Source organism: Mirounga leonina, unplaced genomic scaffold, assembly GCF_011800145.1.
Source record: "Mirounga leonina isolate KUSES-001 unplaced genomic scaffold, KU_Mleo_1.0 Mir_200, whole genome shotgun sequence".
Taxonomy (NCBI): domain Eukaryota; kingdom Metazoa; phylum Chordata; class Mammalia; order Carnivora; family Phocidae; genus Mirounga; species Mirounga leonina.
In genome coordinates, this window is record NW_023270503.1 from 21,374,794 (window position 1) to 21,400,327 (window position 25,534).

At 38.3% G+C, this 25,534-nt stretch overlaps 1 protein-coding gene across 7 annotated transcripts in view; it reads left to right on the top strand.

Moving 5' to 3' along the window:
* SPAG9 (sperm associated antigen 9) overlaps positions 1-25,534 on the top strand; it is a 139,132-nt gene that overhangs the window by 48,423 nt on the left and 65,175 nt on the right. For 6 of the 7 annotated variants that reach the window (XM_035026831.1, XM_035026825.1, XM_035026827.1 and 3 more), the window contains 3 exons: positions 7,663-7,733; positions 12,906-13,000; positions 18,588-18,738. In XM_035026831.1, the coding sequence (XP_034882722.1) occupies positions 7,663-7,733; positions 12,906-13,000; positions 18,588-18,738 (317 nt within the window). Of the gene's footprint in view, positions 1-7,662; positions 7,734-12,905; positions 13,001-13,063; positions 13,871-18,587; positions 18,739-25,534 lie in introns of those variants that run through there. The other variant, XM_035026832.1, reaches the window with a different exon arrangement.

Below are 25,534 nucleotides of genomic sequence, written 5' to 3' on the forward strand. Positions count from 1 at the left end.
GTAGAGATAACTTAAATATTTAATAAAACAAAATTTGAGGTGGATAGAATGTTTTAGTATCTATGACTGATAAATTATGATAATACCCAGTGTTGATTATTGAAAATAGTCTCTAAGATCATATGAACAAAAAAATAGAAAATATTTTAAGAAGGTGATTAATATAAAGGTGTTGAAACGTCCTTTTTAGAAGGAAGTCAATTTCTGATTCAGTGGTTAGATTTTGTTAACAAGATACATGTGTTTATGTGCTACAAATATAGTAAAGGTAGAAAATATTTCTTGTTTCAAATTTTATTTTGTACATTCATGAGATATATTCTCAGGTTAGTGAATTTTATCATACCATAAGGTGATTTTAAGAATTATCTTCTTCAGTGCTGTAAAATAATGAAAATGAATATGGAAAAAAACTATTAAGTCTCACTTTTATAAAATAGCATATTGTCCTGGGAAATGCCTTATACAAAGTTATATTACTAGTTGTTTATTGGTTTTCAGATTTTTAGTTTTCCTTTTTGCATTGGTGTTTCTTTCTGAATTTCCAGCCTTTATAATTTTATAAGATCTAAAACATTTGGCACTAAAAGGGAATATTTGGGGCACTTTGGCTGGCTCAGTTGGAAGTGCATGTGACTCTTGATCTTGGGATTGTGAGTTTGAGCCCCACATTGGGTGTAGATATTACTTAAATAAATAGTAAAAAAAAAAAAACAAAAGGGAATATTTATATTGGAGGCATATAGAATGGGAAATGGTCTAATTGTAGAGATTTTGAAATAGTTGGAGGAACAGTGGATTTTAGTTTTGTCTTTCTGTGAATGGTACCACCTCAGAACATTTTCCCAGTATTGTTAGGGTTGCTGGTGTATTTGTGAAATTTTAAAGACTGTCATTTATTTTTAAGTGGTTGAACGTTTTATTGGGGTCTTAAAAAGCATAGTTATAGATGCGAAATAAAATTGGAATACAATAATGATGCACCAGACTAAAAAAAAACGTAGGCTGCAATAAATTGAGGTCCATCAGTGCTGTCAATTTATATTTTGAGATGACTGTGTTCTACTTTTAGTCTGGATCTTTTGCTGAAAAAATAAAACTGGTAGTGTTAAATAGTGTAACAGGTAAAATATATATTTATATAAAAAGCTAAGACAGGTTTAAGCATACTTGTCATTTATTATGCATTGAAAACATAGAGGAAAGGGGTGCCCAGGTGGCTCAGTTGGTTAAGCAGCTGCCTTTGGCTCAGGTCATGATCCCAGGGTCCTGAGATCGAGCCCCTCATCGGGCCCCCTGCTCAGTGGGGAGTCTGCTTCTCCACTCATGCTCTCACTTTCTCAAATAAATTAAAAAAAAAAAAAAATAGAAAACATAGTAGAAAGATGGAAATCATCTGTCAGAATACAAGTCTGTAATATGCAGCAACACTCACTGGAAATATCGTACAGTACCGTTTTTTGTGGATTAAGGAAATTAACTTTTTAGAGATGGTGAGCATTTAGGCTTATAATTTTAAGATCGTTGCTCTTAGAAAAATAATAGATAGAAATAAACTGTGGCACATCTATACAATGTAATACTATTTGGCGCTAAAAAGAAATGAGCTATCAAGCCACGAAAAGACACAGAGGAACCCCAGATGCATATTACAAAGTGAAAGAAGCCAATGTGTAAAGGCTACATACCACGTGATTCCAGCTCTGTGGGGATTCTGGAAAAAGCAAAACCATGGAGACAGTAAAAAGATCACTGGTTGCCAAGGTTAAGGGAGAGGGGTGAGTAGGTGGAGCGCGCAGTATGAAAACTTTAATGATGGATACATGTCATTATATATTTGTCCAAATCTATAGAATATTCAACACCAAGAGTGAATCCTAATGTACACTCTAGACTTTGGGTATACTGATGTCAGTGTAGGCTCATTGATTGTAACAAATGTACCACTCTTCTGCAGGATGTATATAGTAGAGGAGGTTGTAGGTGTGGGGGGGAAGGGGTATGTGAGCACAATGTACTTTTTGCCCAATTTTTCTGTGAACCTAAAACTGCTATAAAAAAAAATAAAGTTGATTAATAAAAATAACAAAAAGGGTAAGGGGCAGGTCATGTGTAACCATATGTAGTTTGCATGTGCCAAATGACCGTTTTTGTGTGATGTACACTAAGAAAAAATAGACCATTTCTATGAAATCAGTAAATATATCTTGAAAGAGGTAGTTAGAAAATGGGTTATCAAATGCTATTTTTGAGGCAAAAAAAATATGATGTCAAATGGAAATAAATTAAGCAGAAACTCTAATGGGTTTAGAGAGCTGTGGGGGGAGGCTTAAGGAATTATAGATAGGAATAATCCAGAATGCTAAGGGGAGCAAAGTAATTAATAGAACTTTTAAGGAATTTTTATAGATGAAGCTAAGCCAGTTTGAACAAAGGTCATGTTCATTTAGGTAAACAGGAAATCTCTGGTAATTGTGGCGTATTGGGGTTTTGTATCTCCTTTCCCACAATCTTGCTATTAAGTAGTACATAGCAGCAAAGCCATACAAACCAACATTGATAAGCAAATTGTGGTAAAATCAATGAGGTCCTATTTCTATAAGCTACAAGCCCAACTCTGTGCAAGTCACTTGATAAACACCTTGTACAAAAGCTTTAAACTTTTTTCCAAGATGATACATAATGATCCTTAGTTTCCTGTATTACTCTGCTAGGGTTCCCATGACAGAATGCCATAGGAATTTATTTTCTCACTGTTCTGAAGGCTGGAAGACCAAGATCAAGCTGCTGGCAGGTTTGGTTTCTTCTGAGGTGTCTCTTCCTTGGCTTTCAGATAGCTGCCTTCTCTCTCTGTCCTCAGATGGTCTTTTCTCTGTGCTTATGTGGGGAAAAACAGCTTGCTTGCTTGCTTGTTTGTTTGTTTGTTTGTTTGTTTGTTTGTTTATTTATGATTTTATCTATTTATTTGACAGAGAGATAGAGAGCACAAGTAGGCAGAGAGGCAAGCAGAGGGTGAGGGAGAAGCAGGGAGCCCGATGCGGGGCTCGATCCCAGGACCCTGAGCCGAAGGCAGACGCTTAACGCCTGAGCCACCCAGGTGCCCCGAGAAAGAGCTCTTATAAGGACACCAGTCCTATTGGATTAGGACTCCACCTTTATTTTTTATTTTCATATATAAAAATATATATTTAATATTCTTTCGTTCAGTTTTAGGCACCATCCCACATCAGCACATACACACTGCATTCCTCGCAGTACCTTTGTTGTATTTGAAAAACACGTGTGTGCCAGGTGCTATTCCTAATATAAGCTCTAATATACTATCATTATTCCTTAATTATAAATAAGGAAACTTAGGCCCAGAGAGATTAATATATTCAAGGTAACATAACTTGGAAATAGCAAAGTCACTGCATTGTGGTCCATCATAGGACTATCATAATTCACTTCACCAACCACCTAATGACAAATTTGGGGATGGTTCCAATTTGGGAGTTATTATAAAATGTATTGCATAGAACATCCATTTTCACGTCTTTGGGCTTTGGTGTGTTTCCATAGCGTAAGTAAGAATAGTAATACTGGAGGGGAGGGGCACAACCTGGGTGGCTCAGTCGGTTAAGCATCTGCCTTTGGGTCAGGTCATGATCCATGATCCCGGGGTTCTGGGATCTAGCCTGGCATTGGGCTCCCTGCTCAGCGGGGAGACTGCTACTCCCTCTCTCTCTGTGCTGCGCCCCTCTCCCCCAAGCTCTCTTGCTTGCTCTGCTCTCTCTCTCTCTCTCTCTCAAATAAATAAATAAATAAATAAATAAAAATCTTATAAATAATAGTAATACTGGGTCAGAGGACATACACGTTGCTTATTTTATTAGATGTCAAACTACCAACCTTCAAAAGAGTAATTCCAATTTATCCTCTCATATTGCCCATCTTTTTTCTTTCTTTTTATAATTCTTCAATCTGGTAACATTTTTGTTCATCTCCCTATACATTTTAATAGTGAATTGGCACAATTTGTTTGTAATGGTTCTAGAAGTCTGTTTAGTCCTCTGCTAAACGTTGAACTCATAGAAGTTGTTGAAGAATGTAAAGAATAATGAGTATTCAAGCCAAAGAAAGTGCTTATGTGAGTAGGTGCTCAGGGTGTTTGAACTGGAGTCGGGTGGGGCTGCACACACAGTAAATTAATCAGGTCACTAACTCCTCTCCAAAGGTAACCACTACCCTGACTTCTGACACTTTAGTTTTAGATTAGTTCTGTATGTCTTTAGAACTTTGTATTCTTTTGCTTCTGCTTCTTTCCCTCAATCTCCTGTGTGTGTGATTCCTCCATGATGCGTAGCAATAATTTGTTCATTCTCACTGTTGAGTAGTGTTCCAGTTCAGGAATATTTATCCATTCTGCTGTTAATGGACATGTGGTGTGTTTCCAGGTTTGGATTATTACAGATAGTGCTGCTTTGAGCATTGTTTTAAATGCCTTTTGTGGACACATATATGTATTCCCTAGCAATGAACTTGTTTTGTCATAGGGTTGGTAAATATGCAACTTTATTAAATCTTGCCCAACAGTTTTCAAATTGGGTGTACCAGTTTTTACTCCCACCCGTAGCATGTGAGGGTCCATGTTGCTCCATATTCTACCAGAACTTGGTATGTTGTGTTTCTCATGGTAGCTATTCTGATGGGTATGGAACAACTGTTGTATTTTGGTTTTAATATGTATTTCCCTGATGATTAATAAGGTTGGGTATGTATTTTTCTTGGCAGTTTGATACCTTTGAGTCATAATATCTGTGATGAGGTTCTTTCCATAAAAACGGAGGTTTTTTTGTTTGAAGCAAAAAGGAGTACCATCTATACATTTTTTAACCCCAAGTGAAGTTTTAAAGTAGACTCCAATGTATGAACAGATGAAAAGGGGTATTTCTTGAGAGGCAGCATAGCATAGTAATTAAAAACAGATTCTGGGTGGGATGCATGGGTAGCTTAATCGGTTAAGTATCTGCCTTTGGCTTGGGTCATGATCTCAGGGTCCTGGGATTCAGCCCCACATGGGCTCCTTGCTCAGCAGGCAGCCTACTTCTCCCTCTGCCTGCAGCTCCCCCTGCTTGTGCTCTCTCTCTCTGACAAATAAATAAAATCTTAAAAAACCAAAACAGATTCTGGGCCCAGACTCCTCCATTAGGAATCCTAGTTTTGTCATTTACTAACTGTGACTTTGGGCCAGTTACTTAACCTCTATTTACTTCAGTTTCCTCATCTCTAAAATGAATGTAGTAATCATACTTTCATAATAAGGTTAGTGTCAGGCTCAAATAAGTTTGTTTATGTAAAGCACATAGGACAGTGCATGGTATATAATAAGCACTATGAAATTTTAGCTGTTATCAGTAGTGGTGATGTTGGCGATTTAAATTTATTTTATGAATTGATGTCAAGGTAGCTGACAAGAATAATGAGACTGTTGTTGAGCACAAATTTGAAATGAGGTTTATGAATTATAGTTGCAATTTTACTTTAGACTCAACCTCCATTTTTTTGTTTTGGTTGCACAATATCAAAGAAATCTTGATATACACAGATGAACGATTACAAATAGATAAGGTTCACCCAGGAGTCTCTGGGTTAAGGTTTTAGATAAGTTTAATTGATAAGAAGTAGTAGAAAACATTTGTTTTGAAATTGTTAACTAAATATCTATTATTTGCTTAGATTTTCTGTGTTTAAATAAAAATCACAGAAGCAGCCCTAAAAATTATAGTTTCAATACATCTATTGCATTATCACAATACATCTGCATTACAAGTTTCCTTATTATTGCTTTCAGCCACAGAGCTACAGTTTTTCTAATTAATGACATATTTTCAAGATATTCAAACTAAGGTAGTAAGTAAAGCTACACAAATCAACGATGAGTTTACTGGGCAGCACAAGTTCTGCGTTGTTTGGTGTTTGGTGTGTTCACATTAGGTACAGGGAAACATTCCTATGTATCCTGTTAATAGTTCATAGTTATGGGGCGCCTGGGTGGCTCAGTTGGTTAAGCGACTGCCTTCGGCTCAGGTCATGATCCTGGAGTACCGGGATCGAGTCCCGCATTCGGGCTCCCTGCTCGGCAGGGAGTCTGCTTCTCCCTCTGACCCTCCCCCCCTCTCATGCTCTCTGTCTCTCATTCTCTCTGTCTCAAATTAAAAAAAAAAAATAGTTCATAGTTACTTCTGCGGCCATCTGTTCATAGCCGTTACTTCTGCAGCCATCTGCCAGGGTCTCAGGCTGTGGCTTACAAGCAATCCTCCATGCTTGCAGCTAGCAGACCCTACACCAGCAGAACATTTCCGACTAATCTAAGTCTTTTAAACAGACTTAAATGAGTATCTTGACAAGCTCCTGTGGCACCAGCTTTATTTCTTCACACCAGATTGTTTCTCACTGCTCCTTAGGCAGTATGAGCTCCTCCAGGCTGGCCAGTCTCCCCTCTTCCTCACCACCATCATAGTTTTGTGTTGGCTTCTGATGGTAACAGTGCCCGTATGCTCTTCACCATCTATCTTGAGTACTGTAATTTAATTTCTTTGTGGTCCTGCTTGGACTCTGCCTTCTCCCAGAATCATTCCTCTCTGATAGTGTTACTTCCTATGAAATCCTGTCCTAACATTCTGTATCTCAGGATCTAAAACTTAAAAAAATGAATTACATAGTTGTACTCTGAGCACTGCCCCCAAATCAGTGCCACTCACAAACTCTATCAGCAGAGGGAGCTAAGTCAAAGAAGATGAGTCCCCGAAATGAAGCCCTGAAGCAGAAAAAGTACTTAACAAACAAGGATGTGTTCACATACTGCCCAGGAGTGAAAAAGAGCTTGAATATCAATATTAGAAATAAATGATTTGGGCCCAAACTCCAGCTTAAAACTTCTATGAGGGGATTTATTTGTAAAATGTTTTTGAGTATCACATTTAAAACCTATTTAGGGGGGAGGCGCCTGGGTGGCTCAGATGGTTAAGCGTCTGCCTTCCGCTCAGGTCATGATCTCAGGGTTCTGGGATCGAGTCCCGCATCGGGCTCCCTGCTCCTTGGGAGCCTGCTTCTCCCTCTGCCTCCCTCTCTCTCTCTCTGTCTCTCATGAATAAATAAATAAAATCTTTAAAAAAAAAAACAAAACCTATTTAAGGGGGATGACCTGATAAACATATGCATATTAGGAAAAGCAATCTGATGTTTAGGGGATTTTTTTAATCCAGTTTATCCCCCCTCCCTGAAAGTTTTACTTATTAAGGAAAGTGAAGAGAGGGGTGCCTGGGTGGCTCAGTTGGTTAGGCGATTGCCTTTGGCTCTCGGGTCATGATCCCGGGGTCCTGGGATCGAGTTCTGCATCGGGCTTCCTGTTTGGCGAGGGGCCTGCTTCTCCCTCTCCCACTCCCCCTGCTTGTGTTCCCTCTCTCGCTGTCTCTCTCTCTGTCAATTAAATAAATAAATAAAATCTTTTAAAAAAATTAAAATAAAAAGGAAGGTGAAGAGAGGTCTCTATTTTGAGAAGCACTGAATCCTAAAGTTGCTAAGAATTATGGATAACCTATTCCAGGTTTTAAGGATGGAATTTTTTAAAGTAAATTTCTTATATTTTGTTCTGATTACATGTATGTATCTTAATTTCAGTTAGCAGACTTGAAGAAAGAGAAGCAGAATTGAAGAAGGAATATAACGCATTACATCAGAGACACACTGAGGTGGGTTTTTGGGTTGTTCCTACCATGTTAATATTGCGCTAAAGGAATTAACCTGAGAAGTTATATTTATATCTTTGAAAGTCAGCTAATATAATTCTTGGGGATTATGTCCAGAAAACATTAAATTTCATGTAGCGTTTACCTTGTTACCAAATGTTGACTTCTATTGTTTTTTTTGTCTGGAATTAACTATTCATGGATGAGAATTAGTGTGCCACAGAATAATGTTAATTACTGAGGCAGTTCCAATAGTTGTTTCTTTGGCCAGCTAAGTACAAACTAATGTGTGTGTGATAAAAAATATATATGATGCTAATATGATAGAATTGATTTAATTTATTTTGTTACCACTTGGGAAATGATGGATTGGTAAATTGTTGGTAAGAGTTTCTGTATTTATAATGCACTATAAAGGGCCTATTTGCATTAAGCTCCTAACAAATAATATAAACACAAATTGTGTATGAAATCAAAATGACTCTAAAGCAGGTTTTCTGCATGAAATGTCAGTATTTTTTTAAGTTAATAACTCTAGTACATAATCTTGTCAAAGCAAATTAGAAAATGTACCTGAGCATGTTTTTAACCTTTTTATGATTCTCTGTGAGCCTTTCATATGCTGCCTTTGTTGCAGTCTCCTGAATGTGAAAATTGTTTTTGTGTTTCATGGTCAGTCTGGGGGTTACAAACCTCAATAAGGAGAATTTTCATAGACTCAAGCACTGTTTGTTACATGAAAAAAATAGCTCCTCTTTTTTTCCCTTTCTCATCCAAATCTCCCAGGATACAGATGATTCCAGTCTTCAGCTTCCATTTTTCTTTCATTAGTTTGTGATCTCTTATCCTGCCTGTGGTAGAAACCTATATTGTTGCTTTTAAGGATTTGCTTTGGAATAATGATTAATACTTTCTTGAGGAGGGGTTGGAATTTCTGACATAGGAGGTTTCATTATTACTATCTTAGCTTTTGTAGCCACCTGTGAAGAATTGATATTCAGTGGTGGAGGGAAAAGATTGGATACAGAGGTTTGGAAGCATGGAGCCCTGGGAAGACAGGAATAGCTTAAACAGCAGCCTTGTCAGTATGAGAAAAATACCCACGGGGCACCTGGGTGGCTGTCGTTAAGCGTCTACCTTCGGCTCCTGGGGTCCTGGGATTGAGCCCTGCATCGGGCTCCCTGCTCGGCGGGAAGCCTGCTTCTCCCTCTCCCACTCCCCCTGCTTGTGTTCCCTCTCTTGCTATGTCTCTCTCTGTCAAATAAATAAATAAAATCTTAAAAAAAAAAAAAAAAGAGAACAATACCCACATTTTAATCAGATGGCAATTGGTATATATTAAGACTGTTGAAAAATGATTGATGGGGCACCTGGGTGGCTCAGTCAGTTAAGTGACCAACTCTTGATAACAGCTCAGGTCTTGATCTCAGGGTCGTTAGTTGAGCCCTGTGTTGGGCTCCACGCTGGACATGGAGCCTACTTAAAAACAACAACAACAACAACAAAAACCCACCAGAAAAACCCCAATTGATTGTTAAAGGCCTGTTGTTGGTTTGTTTTACACCATATCCAGCCTGAACAACTGGTAGTGCTTCGCAGTGCTAGAAATATAAATCTGGTTGGAGGAATGTGTTTGTGTGCCATAAGTAACTGATAGTGATGAATAATGAGTAATCATTTTGTTTTTTCATTGACGTTCTAACCTTGGTAAAAATTGAGAATTGTTAAATTGAAGTATGTAAAAATGACCATAAATTGATAGGCTCCTTTTGTTTCGCTCTGCCTCAAGGAAGGTTTATGTAACACACATATAACTGCTTTGAAATATGGGTCTGTCTGCTCTAGACCACATTTTCCTGTGCTTATACATCTGTACTAGAAATGCCATTCAATTAGCAATTATAAATAGCTGTCCATTGCTAAAGAGCTAGGTGAACTAAAGGTAAATTCTGGAAACCTTCAGGGAAAGGAAGTTTGAGGGAATTAATCTTATCTTTTCACTATTCCCTGCAATGAAGATAACCTTTTTTACATGCACACAAAAAAGTTATTTATTTATTTAAGATTTTATTTATTTGACAGAGAGAGACACAGCGAGAGAGGGAACACAAGCAGGCAGAGTGGGAGAGGGAGAAGCAGGCTTCCCACTGAGCCCGATGTGGGGGCTCGATCCCAGGACCCTGGGACCATGACCTGAGCCGAAGGCAGACGCTTAACAACTCAGCCACCCAGGCGCCCCCAAAAAAGTTATTTAAATGGCACTTCTGTCAACCACATTGTTTGCTGCTTAAGAGAAATCTGCTCTGGCTCTTTTTGTAATATGAATAACTGTTCTCTCTCAAATCAAATCCAAAATTTTGTACCAATACTGAATTTGCTTAAAAGAAGATAGGCCTTAAAGAAGGCAGTGGAGGAAATACAAACATTAAGCAATTGTGAGGCACTTGGGCCACATGTATACATACTCTTAATCACCAAAAACTTGAACCCTCATCTTATATCAGGGAGTGTTTAAATGCATTCTTATTTCATCCTCTGACCAAACTCCATCATCCATCCCCATTTTAGAGATTGAAGTTTAGAAAGGGAATATGAAGTGATTTGTTCCAAATTCCATGCTAGTATGTGACTGGATTTGAACCTAGGTCTGTCATATTTTGTTGCCTGATTTTTCTTTTCTTTTCTTTTTTTTATTTAAGATTTTATTTATTTGACAGAGAGAGAGAGAGAGAGCACAGGTAGGGGGAGTAGCAGGTCGAGGGAGAGGGAGAAGCAGTCTCCTTGCTGAGCAGGGAGCCGGATGTGGGGCTCCATCCCAGTACCCTGGGATCATGACCTGAGCCAAAGACAGAGGCTTAACGACTGAGCCACCCAGGAGCCCCTGTTGCATGAATTTTCAGTAACCCTTTTAGGTTATGGGCCATAATGAGTGTTAAAAGCACTAGAAATTTCTCTATGCCTCTTTGCTTTCTGGCATTGCAACAACCTTAAGAACTGTGGCCTTGCAGGTATAGATATATGATTCTTGGGCTGTGCACGGAAAGATTTACGGCAAACACGATTAAAGGGCCACTTTTCTCCAAAACCTCACTTATTGCCTTACTTCCCAGTTTTATCCAAGCTGACAGTCAACCTCTGCTGTGATTTCTCTATGCGGAGGGGATTCTGGATCTGCCAACTGTTTGTTGCTGAATCGACTCCTGAATAAGTGTGAATTAATGTACATACCTGAGAAAGTGGAGAGTTGTAGTTTTGAGATCAGGAGGGATGGGGCTGGTGGACCCAATAGTAGATTATCTAAAGCATGCCCTCTTTTACTGTCTCACCTTTCTCTCTTGTCTGGTACCACTGATCCTGCCCTCCCATTCACTTTTTTTTTTTTTTAAAGCAGATCTATAGGGGCTCCTGGGTAGCTCAGTCGTTAAGCGTCTGCCTTTGGCTCGGGTCATGATCCCAGGGTCCTGGGATTGAGCCCTGCATCGAGTCCCGCATCAGACTCCCTGCTTGGCGGGAAGCCTGCTTTTCCCTCTCCCACTCCCCCTGCTTGTGTTCCCTCTCTCGCTTTGTCTCTCTGTCAAATAAATAAATAAAATCTTAAAAAAAAAAATAAAGCAGAGCTATATTGTGAAGCCCTGTAATTAAAATTAAAAATTTTTTCCCCAAGATTTTATTTATTCATTTGAGACACAGGGAGGGAGAGAGCATGAGCAGGGGGAGAGGCAGGGGGAGAGGGAGAAGCAGGCCCCCCCCCCCCCCCCCCCCAGCCAGGAGCCCGATGCGCGGCTCCATCCCAGGACCCTGGGATCATGACCTGAGCCGAAGGTAGACGCTTAACCATCTGAGCCACCCAGGTACCCCTAATTAAAAATTTTACGTACAATTTATTTTTTCTACTTTTTTTGATGCATTTACAGAATGTAGTGCATATTTTATTTCAGACGTCAGGAAATGCTTTAGGGTGTAGGGTTTTCTTGTGGGTGTGAGGAAGAAAGAACAATTAAGCTTATCGCCTGCCTAGAGAATTGACTAAAAGGGCAAATACAACACTAGTCCTAGAATGCTTAACTTTTTGATGACTGAGTCAGAGGGACCGAAGTTCTGGCCCTAAAGCCAACAGTTAGAACACAGTTGATCATTAACTAGCTGGTCAAATTGGGCAAGTTATTTTAATCTTAAACTGGAGTTTATAAAATTCTAATATTGTTGTGAGGATTAAATGAAACTGGCTTAAATGCACTGGCTGACTTATGTTTAATAAATGTTAGCTATTATTTTGTTATTCTGTACTATAAAGTGCTAGTTTAATTGGGTTGGAACGAATTTCATTACATAGACCATTTTGGAATTATATCTGGGATATATCATTTGAAGAAGGAATCAGTCTTTTGAAGGTTTAGAATTCAAAAAAAAATTTTTTTTCAAAGATTTTATTTATTTGACAGAGAGAGACACAGCGAGAGAGGGAACACAGGCAGGGGGGAGTGGGAGAGGGAGAAGCAGCCTTCCCGCCGAGCAGGGAGCCCGATGCGGGGCTCGATCCCAGGACCCCGGGATCATGACATGAGCCGAAGGCAGACACTTAACGACTGAGCCACCCAGGCACCCCATATTTTAGCATTCTTTTAACGAAATCTATAGGCACAAGAAATAAACATCTTGGTATTAAATTAAATTACTTAATTAAATTGAAAGTGATATTTACTCTGAATCCTTTGTAAAATGGAAAAGATCACCACATCAGGGTATGGCTTCTTCTCAAGTTTCATGTTAATTTCTTTTTTGTTTCCCATTTTAGTGAACGGATTTCTCAAATGCCCTCTATTATTTTTATCAGTGGTCTTTTATCACCTCCTCCCCAATGCTTATATTCTAACTTGTGTTATTTATGTCAAAATTTTATCTTTTAATAGTGTCACATATTGTTAAAAAAAGTTTTTGCTATGCTAAGCAACATGTTGGCTACTTCTTTGGACACCAGCATCTTTAAATGTAAGCATTTGCATATATTCCTTTGCCACCTAAAATTTTTTCATCCTTAATATTCTTTTCCATGGAACTGTGGGTAGTCTGATAAATATGAAATTTCTACAAAAATGTTTCCCTTGTTAAAACACTATGTTTTTATTTCAGGTATTGGCCTTAAAATTTGCATATTTTTTTCTTTCTTCAAAATAGATGATCCATAATTATATGGAACACTTAGAAAGAACAAAACTTCATCAGCTCTCAGGGAGTGATCAACTAGAGTCCACAGCTCATAGTAGAATTAGGTAAGCTTTATTAAACATTTTGCCTTGAGAAAAATCGAAATAATCTGTTTCTGTTTCTCCCTGTTCTTTAATCCTGGAACAATAGTTAGGCTGATTCACAAAGCTCTCTCTCAAAAAGGATGGTTGGAATGCTATAGGAGAGAATAGCAGAGAAAAATAGAAACAGCCCTCACTATTAAAAAGGTAAATCGTGAGCCATGCCATCTAAGCAACGTATCGAGGTATTTTGATTGCTTTATAATACTTAATGGAGATTATACTAGGTTTAAATTTTTCTGATTTGTGGGGGTGCTGAAAATTTTTCATGTCTCCTGTATAATTGGTTTAAAGTCCTTTTCGTTACCAAGAGGCATGTTTGAAAGGGTTAGACTTCTGTTTGATGTAGGAGTGTGAATAAATTATGCAGATCTCCCAGCATTGTAGCCAATGAGCTAAGCCAGGACTCTTAGTGGAGAGGAAAGTAGTTAATAGGCTGGCTGTCGCCTGGATCGCTGCATAAACGCGAGGAGCAGCGGCTCTATGGTTATGAGGTGGGGAGAGCAGGATGACGTCATCGCTTCGGAGCTGCTGCAGGATGGAGTGGAAAGCTGCTGCTGATGGCATTGTTTTTGTGGCAGCCGCTGAATGACAGATCCTCACTACAAAGATTCCCCTTTGGCCCCTGTGTAGGCCTCCTGGTTCCGGTATTTCACCATGCCAGCACAGCGCCATGAGTCCTGGATGCATGCTGCTGTTTGTGTTTGGCTTTGTTGGCGGGGCGGTGGTCATTAATTCTGCTATCTTAGTATCTCTCTCTGTTTTGCTGCTTGTGCACTTTTCTATTTCTACCGGTGTGCCAGCTCTGACGCAGAACCTACCAAGGATACTCAGGTACTCTAGTCTCTCTTAGAAGCCCCTGTTTAGTTGGTTTTTCTCAAATTTTTAGCTTCACAGGTCTGCTTTGTAACCATTTCTGTTGCAGATTGAAACAATGGAAAATGGCCTGAAGCTAGGATTTTCTCTTCTTATTTATAATAATTTACAGGCTACCACCTAGGGATACGGCTTTGTCTTTGGAAACTACGGACTTAAGAAAAGGATTTTCATATTGTACTTATGCACAAGTACAAGGTCAGTGTGGTCTTGTGTTAGGCAGAGTGTTCAGAGAATAAAGGGAGAGCAAGAGTAAAACACTGGGTCCAAGTTTATAAACCTCTGTGTTTAGCATCTGAGCATTTTGGGGCCAGTATCTTTTATGCTGAGACGTATAGTCGGGTAGACACAGGCTGTAGGTGTTTATTTTGTTCAGTTATCCTTTGACTGATGGACATTTAGGCATCATTTTTGCGATTTTTGATAACTTGCGGGAACTGACAATTTAAATATTTTCTTTCTAAAAAAAATATATTTTAAAGTGAAAGGATTTAAACCTTTTAGGGCAAGGAATGCATTTTCCCCCTCATCATTTACACATCAAAGTTGTGAAAGCTTTGCAAAGCCTATTCACTATTGTTTTGTCAGATGTTGCCCTTTCTTTGTAGACTTGGGTGACAAATATCCGTGCCTGCTTGTGGGGGCAGTCATTAATCTCCGGGGCTTTGCTGCTGCTCACTCTACTCACACCCTGTAAGAACTGTTTTCGACATCTCAGATATTTATTTAAGGGTTGGGTGTCTTCTGTTTTCTAACTCCTCAAACTAAAGACATCTGATTTGTTCAGATTTCTGCGTTGTGCGAGGTTTTAAAGGAAGGTTCATGGTGTCGAGCTTTTATTATTTAAATATTTACTTAAAATACTCAACTTGTGGATTTAGATAAATTAAGATGAATTAAATTAGTATATTCCCTCAAGGTGTTCTATTCATCGGTCGGTTTGTGTTTAACATTAGTTTAAGGCCCAGAAGTTAAATTTCATCTATGATCTAAAAATTAGATACTTGGGTCATTTATTTTCTTTCCTGATTTTATAAAAATTGGAAGAAATCTTACTACTTTTGTATATTTAGTACACAAAAGATTTGTTTTTATGTATATTTAGGCTTTTAGGAAATTAAAAAGACCTTAACTAAAGCATATGTAAGATTAAAATAAGACAAATTTTAAAGGGCTGTCTTAGGTTTCGGCTCTGTTGGAGATGGCAGTGCTGTGCTGGGCCACGCTCTGCCACATGGCAGCTGTAGGACCTCTGGCAAGTTGCTTAAAATCTCTGCAACTGGGTTGCCTCCCCTGAGGTTCTCCACCCCTCTGGATAGTTTTAAAAATCAAGTGTGAGATTATTATTTTTTGTTTAATCAGTTGCAAGATATTTAGTAAGCCAAACAAGTAAATAATTTGCAGTCACTTATATATGCACCCCATTTTTAGCAGAACTGTTTTCCAGAACTCTAGCTATTTTACTGATAAAATACCTTATGATTAAATTTGAAAAGTTCCTTGACACAAAAATTGCTAATCTAATGGAATAAAGATCTCAAAGTCTTCAATATTAAGGTTAAATTGTCAAGAAATAGGTAGGGGTTCCAAGGAAAGTACATGGGCCTTGGAGTGCAACAGGTCTGACTTTGAGCCCCATCTCTGGGATTACTAATGCTTAATGTCTCTGAGCATCAATTTTCCTAATCTGAAAACTGGGGAAAGAATCCCTATTTCCATGAGAGTGTAAACAAACCATCCTTTGTGCTTACCACATGGTGAATGTTGAACAGTCTTTTTAAAATTTTATTAATGGTTATTTGTTTTAAATGTCTATATAGCCAAGAAGCTGTTTCAAAACGTAATTGGGAATTTATTTATACACAGGTTACATTTAAATAACCAACTAAAAAATGAATATATGGAACTAAGGCAGTTTTTAAAAGAATATAACAAGGATTCTGATAGTTATGGCTTTTTGTTTCTTTTTTTTTTTTTTTAAAGATTTTATTTATTTATTTGACAGAGAGACACAGCGAGAGAGGGAACACAAGCAGGGGGAGTGGGAGAGGGAGAAGCAGGCTTCCCGCCGAGCAGGGAGCCCGATGTGGGGCTCGATCCCTGGACCCTGGGACCATGACCTGAGCCAAAGGCAGACGCTTAACGACTGAGCCACCCAGGCGCCCCGGCTTTTTGTTTCTAAACAGTGGCCACATATTGAAACATATTGAAACCCCTGGGATTTAAACCTGTTGCTTGATGTTTTTCCAAATGTATCCCATTCTTTGGTTTCTTCTGTAAGTTTCACCGAAGCACTTAATATGTAGAGTACTAAACATGCGTACCAACATAGTTTAGGACTTAAAATGTTCAACTTTTCAGGGTTTCTTTTAAAAGTAGGATTCTGACTGACTTGCATAATTACATGTGCTCTCTCCCCTCAACTCTCATGAAATTTATCAGTAAATAAGGAGAGAAGATATGTATGTAGTAATATTGTTTTCCAGAGTTGAAACAGTGTGACCCAAAGCATCAGGACCTTCTTGATAGTCTCTGAAGAAAAATGCCCTCCCTATAGAGCAGATTTTAAATGATTAATAAAAGCATTACAAAGAGGTGTGAATTCTACTGGTATTTTGGATTGTAGGCTTAGTTAACAGGAGTGGAAAAGCAAAACTTGGCACCACAGCAGACTCTTTCCTCCAGTAGTTTTATACTTTTTCTGTATTTGATATGTGTGAAAACGAATGTGTTGTCTATCACTCATACAGGAAGGTAATTATAATGACTGGCCTGTGTTGATTTCTGTTAGCAGTGTGATGGATTTGCATGAAATCTGTATTATCTTCCTGCTTGTCTTTGCTTTTTGGGTTAGAGAGCTTTCCATTAAACTATCCTATTAAATTCACACCTTTTTGCTTAAGTTATTCAGATATGTTAAAAAAATAAGTAAGCCATTTAGTACCTCTTAGACAATTAGATTATTGGTTCCCAAAATACCCCACCCCCCAAGTTGAGGGATAAACATCAGGCAGCAACTTTTTATTTTGTCAAGCATGGACGTTAAAACAAAATTTGCTTTCTAATCATTGTCACCATCATTTGATGAAAGAAAGGGATTTAAAATCAAAGGAGAAAAGATGTAGAAAAAGGTCCATCATTCTCAGGAAAGAACAGGTTCTGTGATACATGGAAATGTGTATGTGTACAATATGGCCTATATTACCCAATAAGGATATAATAAATAATGTCTCTTTTCACTATGGACTTAGGAAAACTTTATTGCTGAGCCAGCATTAGGGAATAAGTGGTCTAAATAGAATAGCTGAGTAGTTACTTTAGTCTTTGTCATTTGGTTGTTCTGGAAGCTCATAGAAACAAATTTAAATTTGTCATTAAAATCTAGCCTTTTATTGTGCTACCTACCTGCATTTGAATTTTCCCAAATCAAATAGGTAAAGTACCCAAGTGTAAAGAAATGATGAATACTTAACTAATAGAGAAAAGTCCTGTTTTATTTCCTTGTGCATACACACCTTTAACCAAATGCAATCTCTCAATCCTTTTCCTTCAGCCAATCTTTAAGAAGGAGTTCTGACAGTTTTACTAATCCTTTCTGATCGTAGTTAGGAGTGGAAGAGCATATCCTTTGTGTTAAGTGAGGGCCGATTTCAAGTGGGCTTAAGTTTCTTGTTATAAAAATGAGCTTACAGAATAAAGGACTTATTTAGCAAAACTGAATATTTTCCCACTTTTATTTATAACCTCAGTGGTTCTATTCTAATTTACATTCTTGCCAGTAGAGGTATGAGTTCCAGGAGGCCCCAAACCTTTAGTGTCTCTTTTCTTGCCAGTTTCTACTTTTTTGGGTTAATGACCCCAGGACAGCCTCTTCCTAGGCTGGTTTCCACCCTCCAGAAAGCCCTTTTTTATTTGTAATCTATGCATCACCAAAGGATATGTTTCTTATTGAAATTCTATTATTATTAAAATTGTAACTCCTGTTCATTGAAATTTCCCACAAAACATTGGAAACTCTACAGTCTTTTATAGAATTTTTCAGCCTCCTTGGTTGGAAAAACTGACAGTGGTTTTCTCACATGTACTATATGATTGAAAGGAACACATATATTGGTTCTGTAGAAAAAGACAGCTTTCCTGCTATTAAGGATTAAAACTCTTGGAGTTCTTTTTACCACTTAATCAGTAGTCTTGATTTAGATTATACATAGATTTTCCATTAGGCAGAAAAGACGTATCCCGAAGAGGCTTGGGCAAATATCTAGGTATTGGTTTGAGAATTTGGGAAGTATAGAAGCAAGGGTGGGATTCACTTCCAAAGGAGGAGGTTGCCAGTTTCCCTAGGGCTAATGTAAGCTTGAGTGAAAATTTACTAGCTTTTGTCGCTGTGAAACCAAACCAGAGACTGCTCCCCGGGCAAGGAACTCATCAGTCACTTATAAGATTTCCTAAACTACTAGTTTACTACTTTTCTTAGTTAATTTCTTGGGGCTAATTTGAACTTCTGAGACTGTCCTTTTTCTTTGGTAAGTCTACTGTTTAGATAGGCAGATGGTATTTTTTAAGGGTGATTTTTCTAAAACAGAGACAGCCCGGGCTTATTACTTATGGTCATGATGAATAGAAATTAAAAAGGAATGAATGTATGCTTAATTTTTTCTCCCCTCTTCAATAGAAAAGAACGTCCTATATCACTAGGGATTTTCCCATTACCTGCTGGAGATGGACTGCTTACACCTGACACTCAGAAAGGCGGAGAGACCCCTGGATCAGAGCAATGGAAATTTCAGGAATTAAGTCAACCACGTTCTCATACCAGCCTGAAGGTAAGCTTCATTCTGCTGAAGTCTTCAATTTACATTGTATATAAGCTTTCGTATTCAAATTGAAGTACTAGATAGCTAAAACATAATAAAATGAGTTTGTATACATTTAATCTTGTAAAACCAATGCCTTTTATTTGTTTTTTGCCTTTCTTTTAAATCGGAAATGAGCTCTTCCCAAAGAGTTAGATTTTTACTATTCTTTTTCAAGTTATATAGGAAAACAAAGTCAAGCATTGTTATATCTTGATTAGTATACTAATGACACTAATTACCAAAATTTCTATTTGATTTAGGCTGTTTTGATATGTATTTGATCATATAAATTTTTTAGTGAATGTAATGTTCTTTAGAATTGAAAATCATTGGTACCATAAATCCTTGGTTGGATGTTTGAAGGTTTACAATTTCTTAAGGTTTTTTTTTTTTTTTTTTTTTTAAACATGATTTCTTCCTCAAACCTCTTCATAAAGCAATATCCAAAAGTGCATTGTGTTTAGCTAAAAAGGCCTGGTGTTGGTTTTGACCAAGAACATACCATCAAATATAAGTATAGTTAATTATATACTCTAAGAGGGAAGATATACTAATAGTTAAAAAAATATTTAAAGTTGGGGCTCCAAGCTGGCTCAGTCAGAAGAGCATGCAACTTTTGATCTTGGGGACGGTAGTTTGAGCCCCGTGATGGGATTAGAGATTACATACATATATACATACATAAATAATATAATTAAATAAATAAACAAACTTTAAAAAATTAAAATTATATTCTATTTCTTATAAAGTTGAAATTTGTAAAGAGAATATTGATTATAAAAGAATCTTGTTCTATTATAACATCTATCATAAAACAAATAGGCCACCTATAATGAATACAAATAAATTACATCTTATCTCCTTTTCTTTTCTTTTCTTTTTTTTTTTTTTAAAGATTTTATTTATTTATTTGTCAGAGAGACAGAACACAAGCAGGGGGAGAGGCAGGCAGAGGGAGAAGCAGGCTCCCCGCTGAGCAAGGAGCCCGATGCGGGACTCGATCCCGGGACTCCAGGATCATGACCTGAGCCGAAGGCAGTCGCTTAACCAACTGAGCCACCCAGGCATCCTTTTACCTCCTTTTCTTGCTTTCTTTTTTTCCAAAGTACTTATTATGGTCTAAGTGCTTAAAGATAGCTCTTATACTTTTAAAATACTAAGTCATTTACTTAATTACTTTGTCTCTTTCTCTCCATTCAGAACATAAAGTCCATGTGGTTTATTTATGCTGTATCCCTAGCACTTAGAAAAGTGCCTAGCACATAGTGGCCACTCAGAACGTGTTTATTGAGTGAATTATTTGTTTCAGGTATTAGGAAGGCTTTTTGGGATAGTATAAATGATCTGTCAGCCCTGGTAGGTACATGCATTTATAATCATTTCATTGACCTTTGAAATGTGCTCAAAACAGTAAGCAATCAATAAATATTTTTGATAGCTTTTCAATCCCACTGAAAAGTATTTTTAACAGTAAAACTGACCTCACCTTTTCCCCTTCTCTTTTCCTGTTGCTCAGTTTATTAGAAGCTAATCCTGTGGCTGCTCAGTATCAGTCCACAGTGGTGCCAGTGGGAAACTCTCTAATTCTTTACTCCTACTGCCACACTGGCTTTTTTTTTTTTTTTTTAAAACCTGCCTGTAGGTTTACTAGGTCTTCCAAAACAGCCATCCTTCAATTCGCCTACTTACTGTGTCTCTTTCCCAAAACAAAATTAAGTAGGAGGGATACTTTTAGTACATCAAAAATGTATACCATATGGTAACTATATTTTAATTATATTCCAAAAAGGAACCTTAAAGAGAAGATTATTATAATTCTCTTGTTGTTTAATCCAGCAACATGCTGTGACAGAACTTTACTGAAACTTATAAACTGATTAACAGATTATTAATGTGGACTTAAGCCAGAGAGGGTTTTTTTGTAGCCTCCTTAGAGATACGAAGGCAAGTATTTCCCAGAGAGTTTCTAGAATAAAATCCTGTCTCTATACTCTGGACATGGAGCCACTAAATGAGATAAAGGCTCAACAAGTACAGATTTCTAGGAGTGGAGTGGAGTGGTACATTACAAAACAGCAAAAATCTGATTTGTAAAGTATGTCTAATAATTAGGACATACTTTATTATTACCCAGGCCCTTGTTATAAATCATAAATCAGACGTCTTTCTCTAACTTTGTGAAAGGCTAGGAGTTGGGTTTAGGAGTTCACTTATGGACCGTGTCTCTTGTACCCACTGGTCTTGGTGTCCGTGTGTGACAGGAAGTGGGCTCTGATTTAAAGTTTTCTACAACTTTGATTTCTCTGAGAACTTTGGGGATGACCTACCTGTATTTAGGGTACACTTTGCCTTTGTTATGAAAAAATTGAAGGTGAGAATTATAAATATTAATTTTACTAGGACAGTTTTCTGTGAAGTAAGGTTAAAGTGAGAATTTTCTGTGAGAAAACCATTTGATGGGGCTATAAACAAGGAAACAGAGCTACAGGAAGCTTCGTGGCAGAAGAGTGGCAGTAAAGGGGATTTGCCAATGATTGTAACGTTATGGACCTTCTTTGTTGCTGTATTGCAAATTTCTCACTGTGAGAAGAGTTGTAGCCAATAAAGTATTGTATCTTCAGGTACTGGAAAATCTTCTAGGAATGATACATCTAGAAAAATGTATAAGTTGTCTTTAAAAAGAAGTGTTTGTACATATTATTCCTCCCTGTATCATATTCTTGTGGGGGAGATCAACAAACAAGTAAACAAATAAATGAAGTAATAGATTTCAAGTATCGTGACATACTGCTGTGTATGTGTGTGTGTGTGTGAGAGAGAGAGAGAGTGAGTGAGAGAGAGATACACTGTTTCAAAAAAGCAAGATAAGGGGCTAAAGAGTAGGGTGGAAGGCTTACTTCAGGGTGGCAAAGGAAGGCCTCTTGGAGGAGGTGATTTGTACCCTGAGAAGAGGATGTACAGGTGCATGGAAAGGTCTAGAGATGATCAAATAGCATCTGTAAAGGTCCTGTGGCGGGGACAGACTGGAATGTTTGAGGAATGGTTGTTTTCACCCCTCTCTTTTGAGACTTTTAGTCTTAACTACTGTGCTGACATGCCTTTTGTCAGGGTTACCCTCTAAATATAATGGGAAATTCTCATTCCCACCCTACCTTGTAGCAGCATTTGACACATTTGAAAACTTTCTGCTTCTTGAAATGCTTTCTTCGTTTTGCTCCCAGGACATCCCATCTCCTTGCGGCTCCTGGACCTCTTCAGTTGTAGTTCCCCAGACCTTAAAGCTCATCCCTCCTCTCTACATAATCTGTCTAGGTCAAGTTTCATGTCTGTAAATGCCCTCCATACATTGGTCACAAATTTGAATCTCCGACCCTGACACCTTTCCTGAACGCTGCGTTGCTGAATCCAATTGCTTTCTTTTAAAGTTTCCCCACATATATATTTATGTCCTGCTTAGGTTACCCCTAATAGGAATAACCTTCTTTGATGGCCAATCAAAATGCCACAGCTTACACGAAGCCTCATCTGACACCCCATTAATGGCCCTCAGATCTAGTTTAGAGATCAGTAGAAAGCAGAGGAGTTTATATTGCATCATTAACAGAGATTTCTTACTGTGGGTGCTTCTAGTGAAATAGGTAAAAAGCGGGACACCTGGGTGGCTCAGTCATTGAGCGTCAGCCTTCGGCTCAGGTCATGATCCCAAGGTCCTGGGATCAAGCCCCACATCGGGCTCCCTGCTTGGCAGGAAGCCTGCTTCTCCCTCTCCCACTCCCCCTGCTTGTGTTCCCTCTCTCGCTATGTCTCTCTCTGTCAAATAAGTAAAATATTTAAAAAAAAGGGGGGGGGCATCTGGGTGGCTCAGTCGTTAAGCATCTGCTTTCGGCTCAGGTCATGATCCCAGGGTTCTGGGATCGAGCCCCTCATCAGGCTCCCTGCTCAGCGGGAAGCCTGCTTCTCCCTCTCCCACTCCCCCTGCTTGTGTTCCCTCTCTCGCTGTATCTCTCTCTGTCAAATAAATAAATAAAATCTTTAAAAAGAAAACAAAAACAAAATGCTTTCTTTAAAAAAAAAAGGAAATAGGTAAAAAGCAACTTGTGTTGAATCACCCAAGCTGTTCTGTCAAAAATGTATTATAAAAGTGCTAAAGCTGGGAATGAGCAAAAAACGTTAAGGTAGGATTGTTCATCCAACTGAATTATATTCACAAATAAGCCACAAAGAAAGAAGGAATTGGAGAAGAAAAGGCCAAGAATAACCTGAGACAGTCCTGAAGAACAATAACAGAAACTTGCCTACTAGATATTAAGGCTTACTGTAAAGCTGTAATTATTTACATGTTGAAGTATTGCATTATCTGCCCTTCATCTTTCCTTTTTGCACAATTCAGTCCTAAAGCTGGTCGCTAGAGCAAAGCAAGGTTAAGCGTCCACAGGGTGAAGTAGGGTGGGAATGGGGCAGGTATATAACCTGAGCAAGGTTAGGAGTATATACATCTAGGGATAGCCTGGTGTAGAGAGTCAGGGCCCCAGCAGTGTGAAGGACATCCATGCAAAGGGGCAGTCTGGTTTTGGGGTGTCAGATCTTAATCAGGGTGGTGAGGGCCTCCCCAAGGAAAGGCACTCCAGGCATAGGGTGTGGGAGCCTGAGCAGATGAGGAGGGCAGCATCCACATAGAGTGGGAATGGGGGGCAACCTAGAATGGAGAAGCAGAAGATGTCCAGGGAAAGAAGAACATTGGCTATAAGTGGCAGAAGAGAGACTATAAAATAAAAGACCGTGGCCCCAGATGTTCAAAGGACAAGAGAACTTGAGAATGGAAGCAGTTGTTAGCAGGGTCAGCTAGTATGGATAAGTCAAGAAGGATGAGGGTTGAATTTGTCAATTTGTAGGTATGGGTTTGCACAGTTTGAGTTGCAGGACCAATAACAGGAGTGAACGTGACTCATGAAAGGAAGATCAAGAACAGGACTCAAGAGAGGTGGTTGTAATGGGAGGAGGGAAAAGGGTAACAAGTCAGCAGAGTGGTGGGAAAGGTACTCTTAGGAGGGGAGACACTGGGTTGTTGTGTGCTTAGAAGAGTACAGTAGAAAGAGAAATTGAAAACGGGAGTGAAGGAAGATCATTGATATATCAGAATCGTAGAGGAAGGGCAGGGAGGGAGGGATCACATATCCCAGGTGTGATTAAAATCTACTTTGTTGATGGGACACCTCAGTTTTTCCTAGTCCTTTGCTATTATAAACAATGCTGTAGTAAATTATACATAATTTTATACTTGTATTTATGATTCCCATAAATGGGGTTGCTGGATCAAAGCATGTATTTAAGATTTTGATAGATACTGCCAAGTTGCCTGCCAAAAGCCATTTGTCCTCTCACTCAGCGATGTTGTTTAAATTCTTTATTGCTTTACACTTTTAGAGTTCAGATATCCCTTCCTTATACCCAAATATGGAAAAAGAGAGAATGAAGTGTTTAGGTATCATTTAAAGAATCCTGTACATAGAATTTTCATGCTGTTTTCCAGACCTTGGTTGGTATCAATTAGCCAGTGATTTCACAGATTCCATCTAGTTTCACATATACACATATGTATGTATATACACCTGTATATGTTTATCCATCAGCACATGCCTCAAGATGTATGTGTGAGTGGCTGCATATTGGATATATACTCCCTCAAAATATTTTTTTGTTCTTGAAGGGTTTCCTGGGTTGGTGGCTGTTAGTAGAATGGGACTTTTAGAACTGAGAAAAACAATTTGAAATAAAAAGCAATTGGATGGGTACCTACTTGTCAAAATTTTAAGAGTTCTGTTAAAACCATATGACTTGAAATACTTGAGTAGAACTGCTGTGAGAAGCTCTTGTTCGCAGGGTTTGGTATGTAAAGCCAGTGGTCGATGTGTGCTACATTCTTCAGAGGATGTGCTTAGCATACAGAACAGGAAAGGCTAAACAGAGCCAGTATTCTTGTTGAGAAGAATTTTCCATCCTCCTCCATTTGTGGCTAACAAGTTAGTTCCTATTTCTTTCATTTTTCCAAACTTGGATTTCTATAGCAGTTGAACCTTATTCCTGTATCTTTTGTATTAAAGATTCCTATTATAAAGTGTGTGTGTAATTAAACATTTCTAAACAGTTAAAGCTCTCAATTTTTTTAACTTTTTATTTTGAAATATTTTAGAATTTAAGAAAAATTGCAAAAACAGTGCAGAGTGCCTATCCATCACTCATCATCAACAAGTGTTAAGTAACCATAGTATATAGAATTATTAAAACTAAGACAGTTGACATTGGTACAATATTATTAGCTAAACTATAGACTTAAATTTGGGGCGCCTGGGTGGCTCAGTTGGTTAAGCGACTGCCTTCGGCTCAGGTCATGATCCTGGAGTCCCGGGATCGAGTCCCGCATCGGACTCCCTGCTCGGCAGGGAGTCTGCTTCTCCCTCTCCCGCTCTTTCTCTCTCTCACTCTCTCTCTCAAGTAAATAAATAGAATCTTTAAAAAAAAAAATTATAGACTTATATTTGGATTTTGCAAGTTTTTCTACTACTGTCTTCTGTTCCAGGATCCAGTCCAGGACTCCACATTGCACTGAGTTATGTCTTCAGTCTCTTCCAACATGTGACAGTTCCTCAGTCTTGACCTTGGGGCATGAGGAGCATTGGTTAATTATATTGTAAAATGTCCCACAGATTGAGCTTCTCTAATGATTTCTCATGATTAGATTGAGATTATATATTTTTTTGGCAAG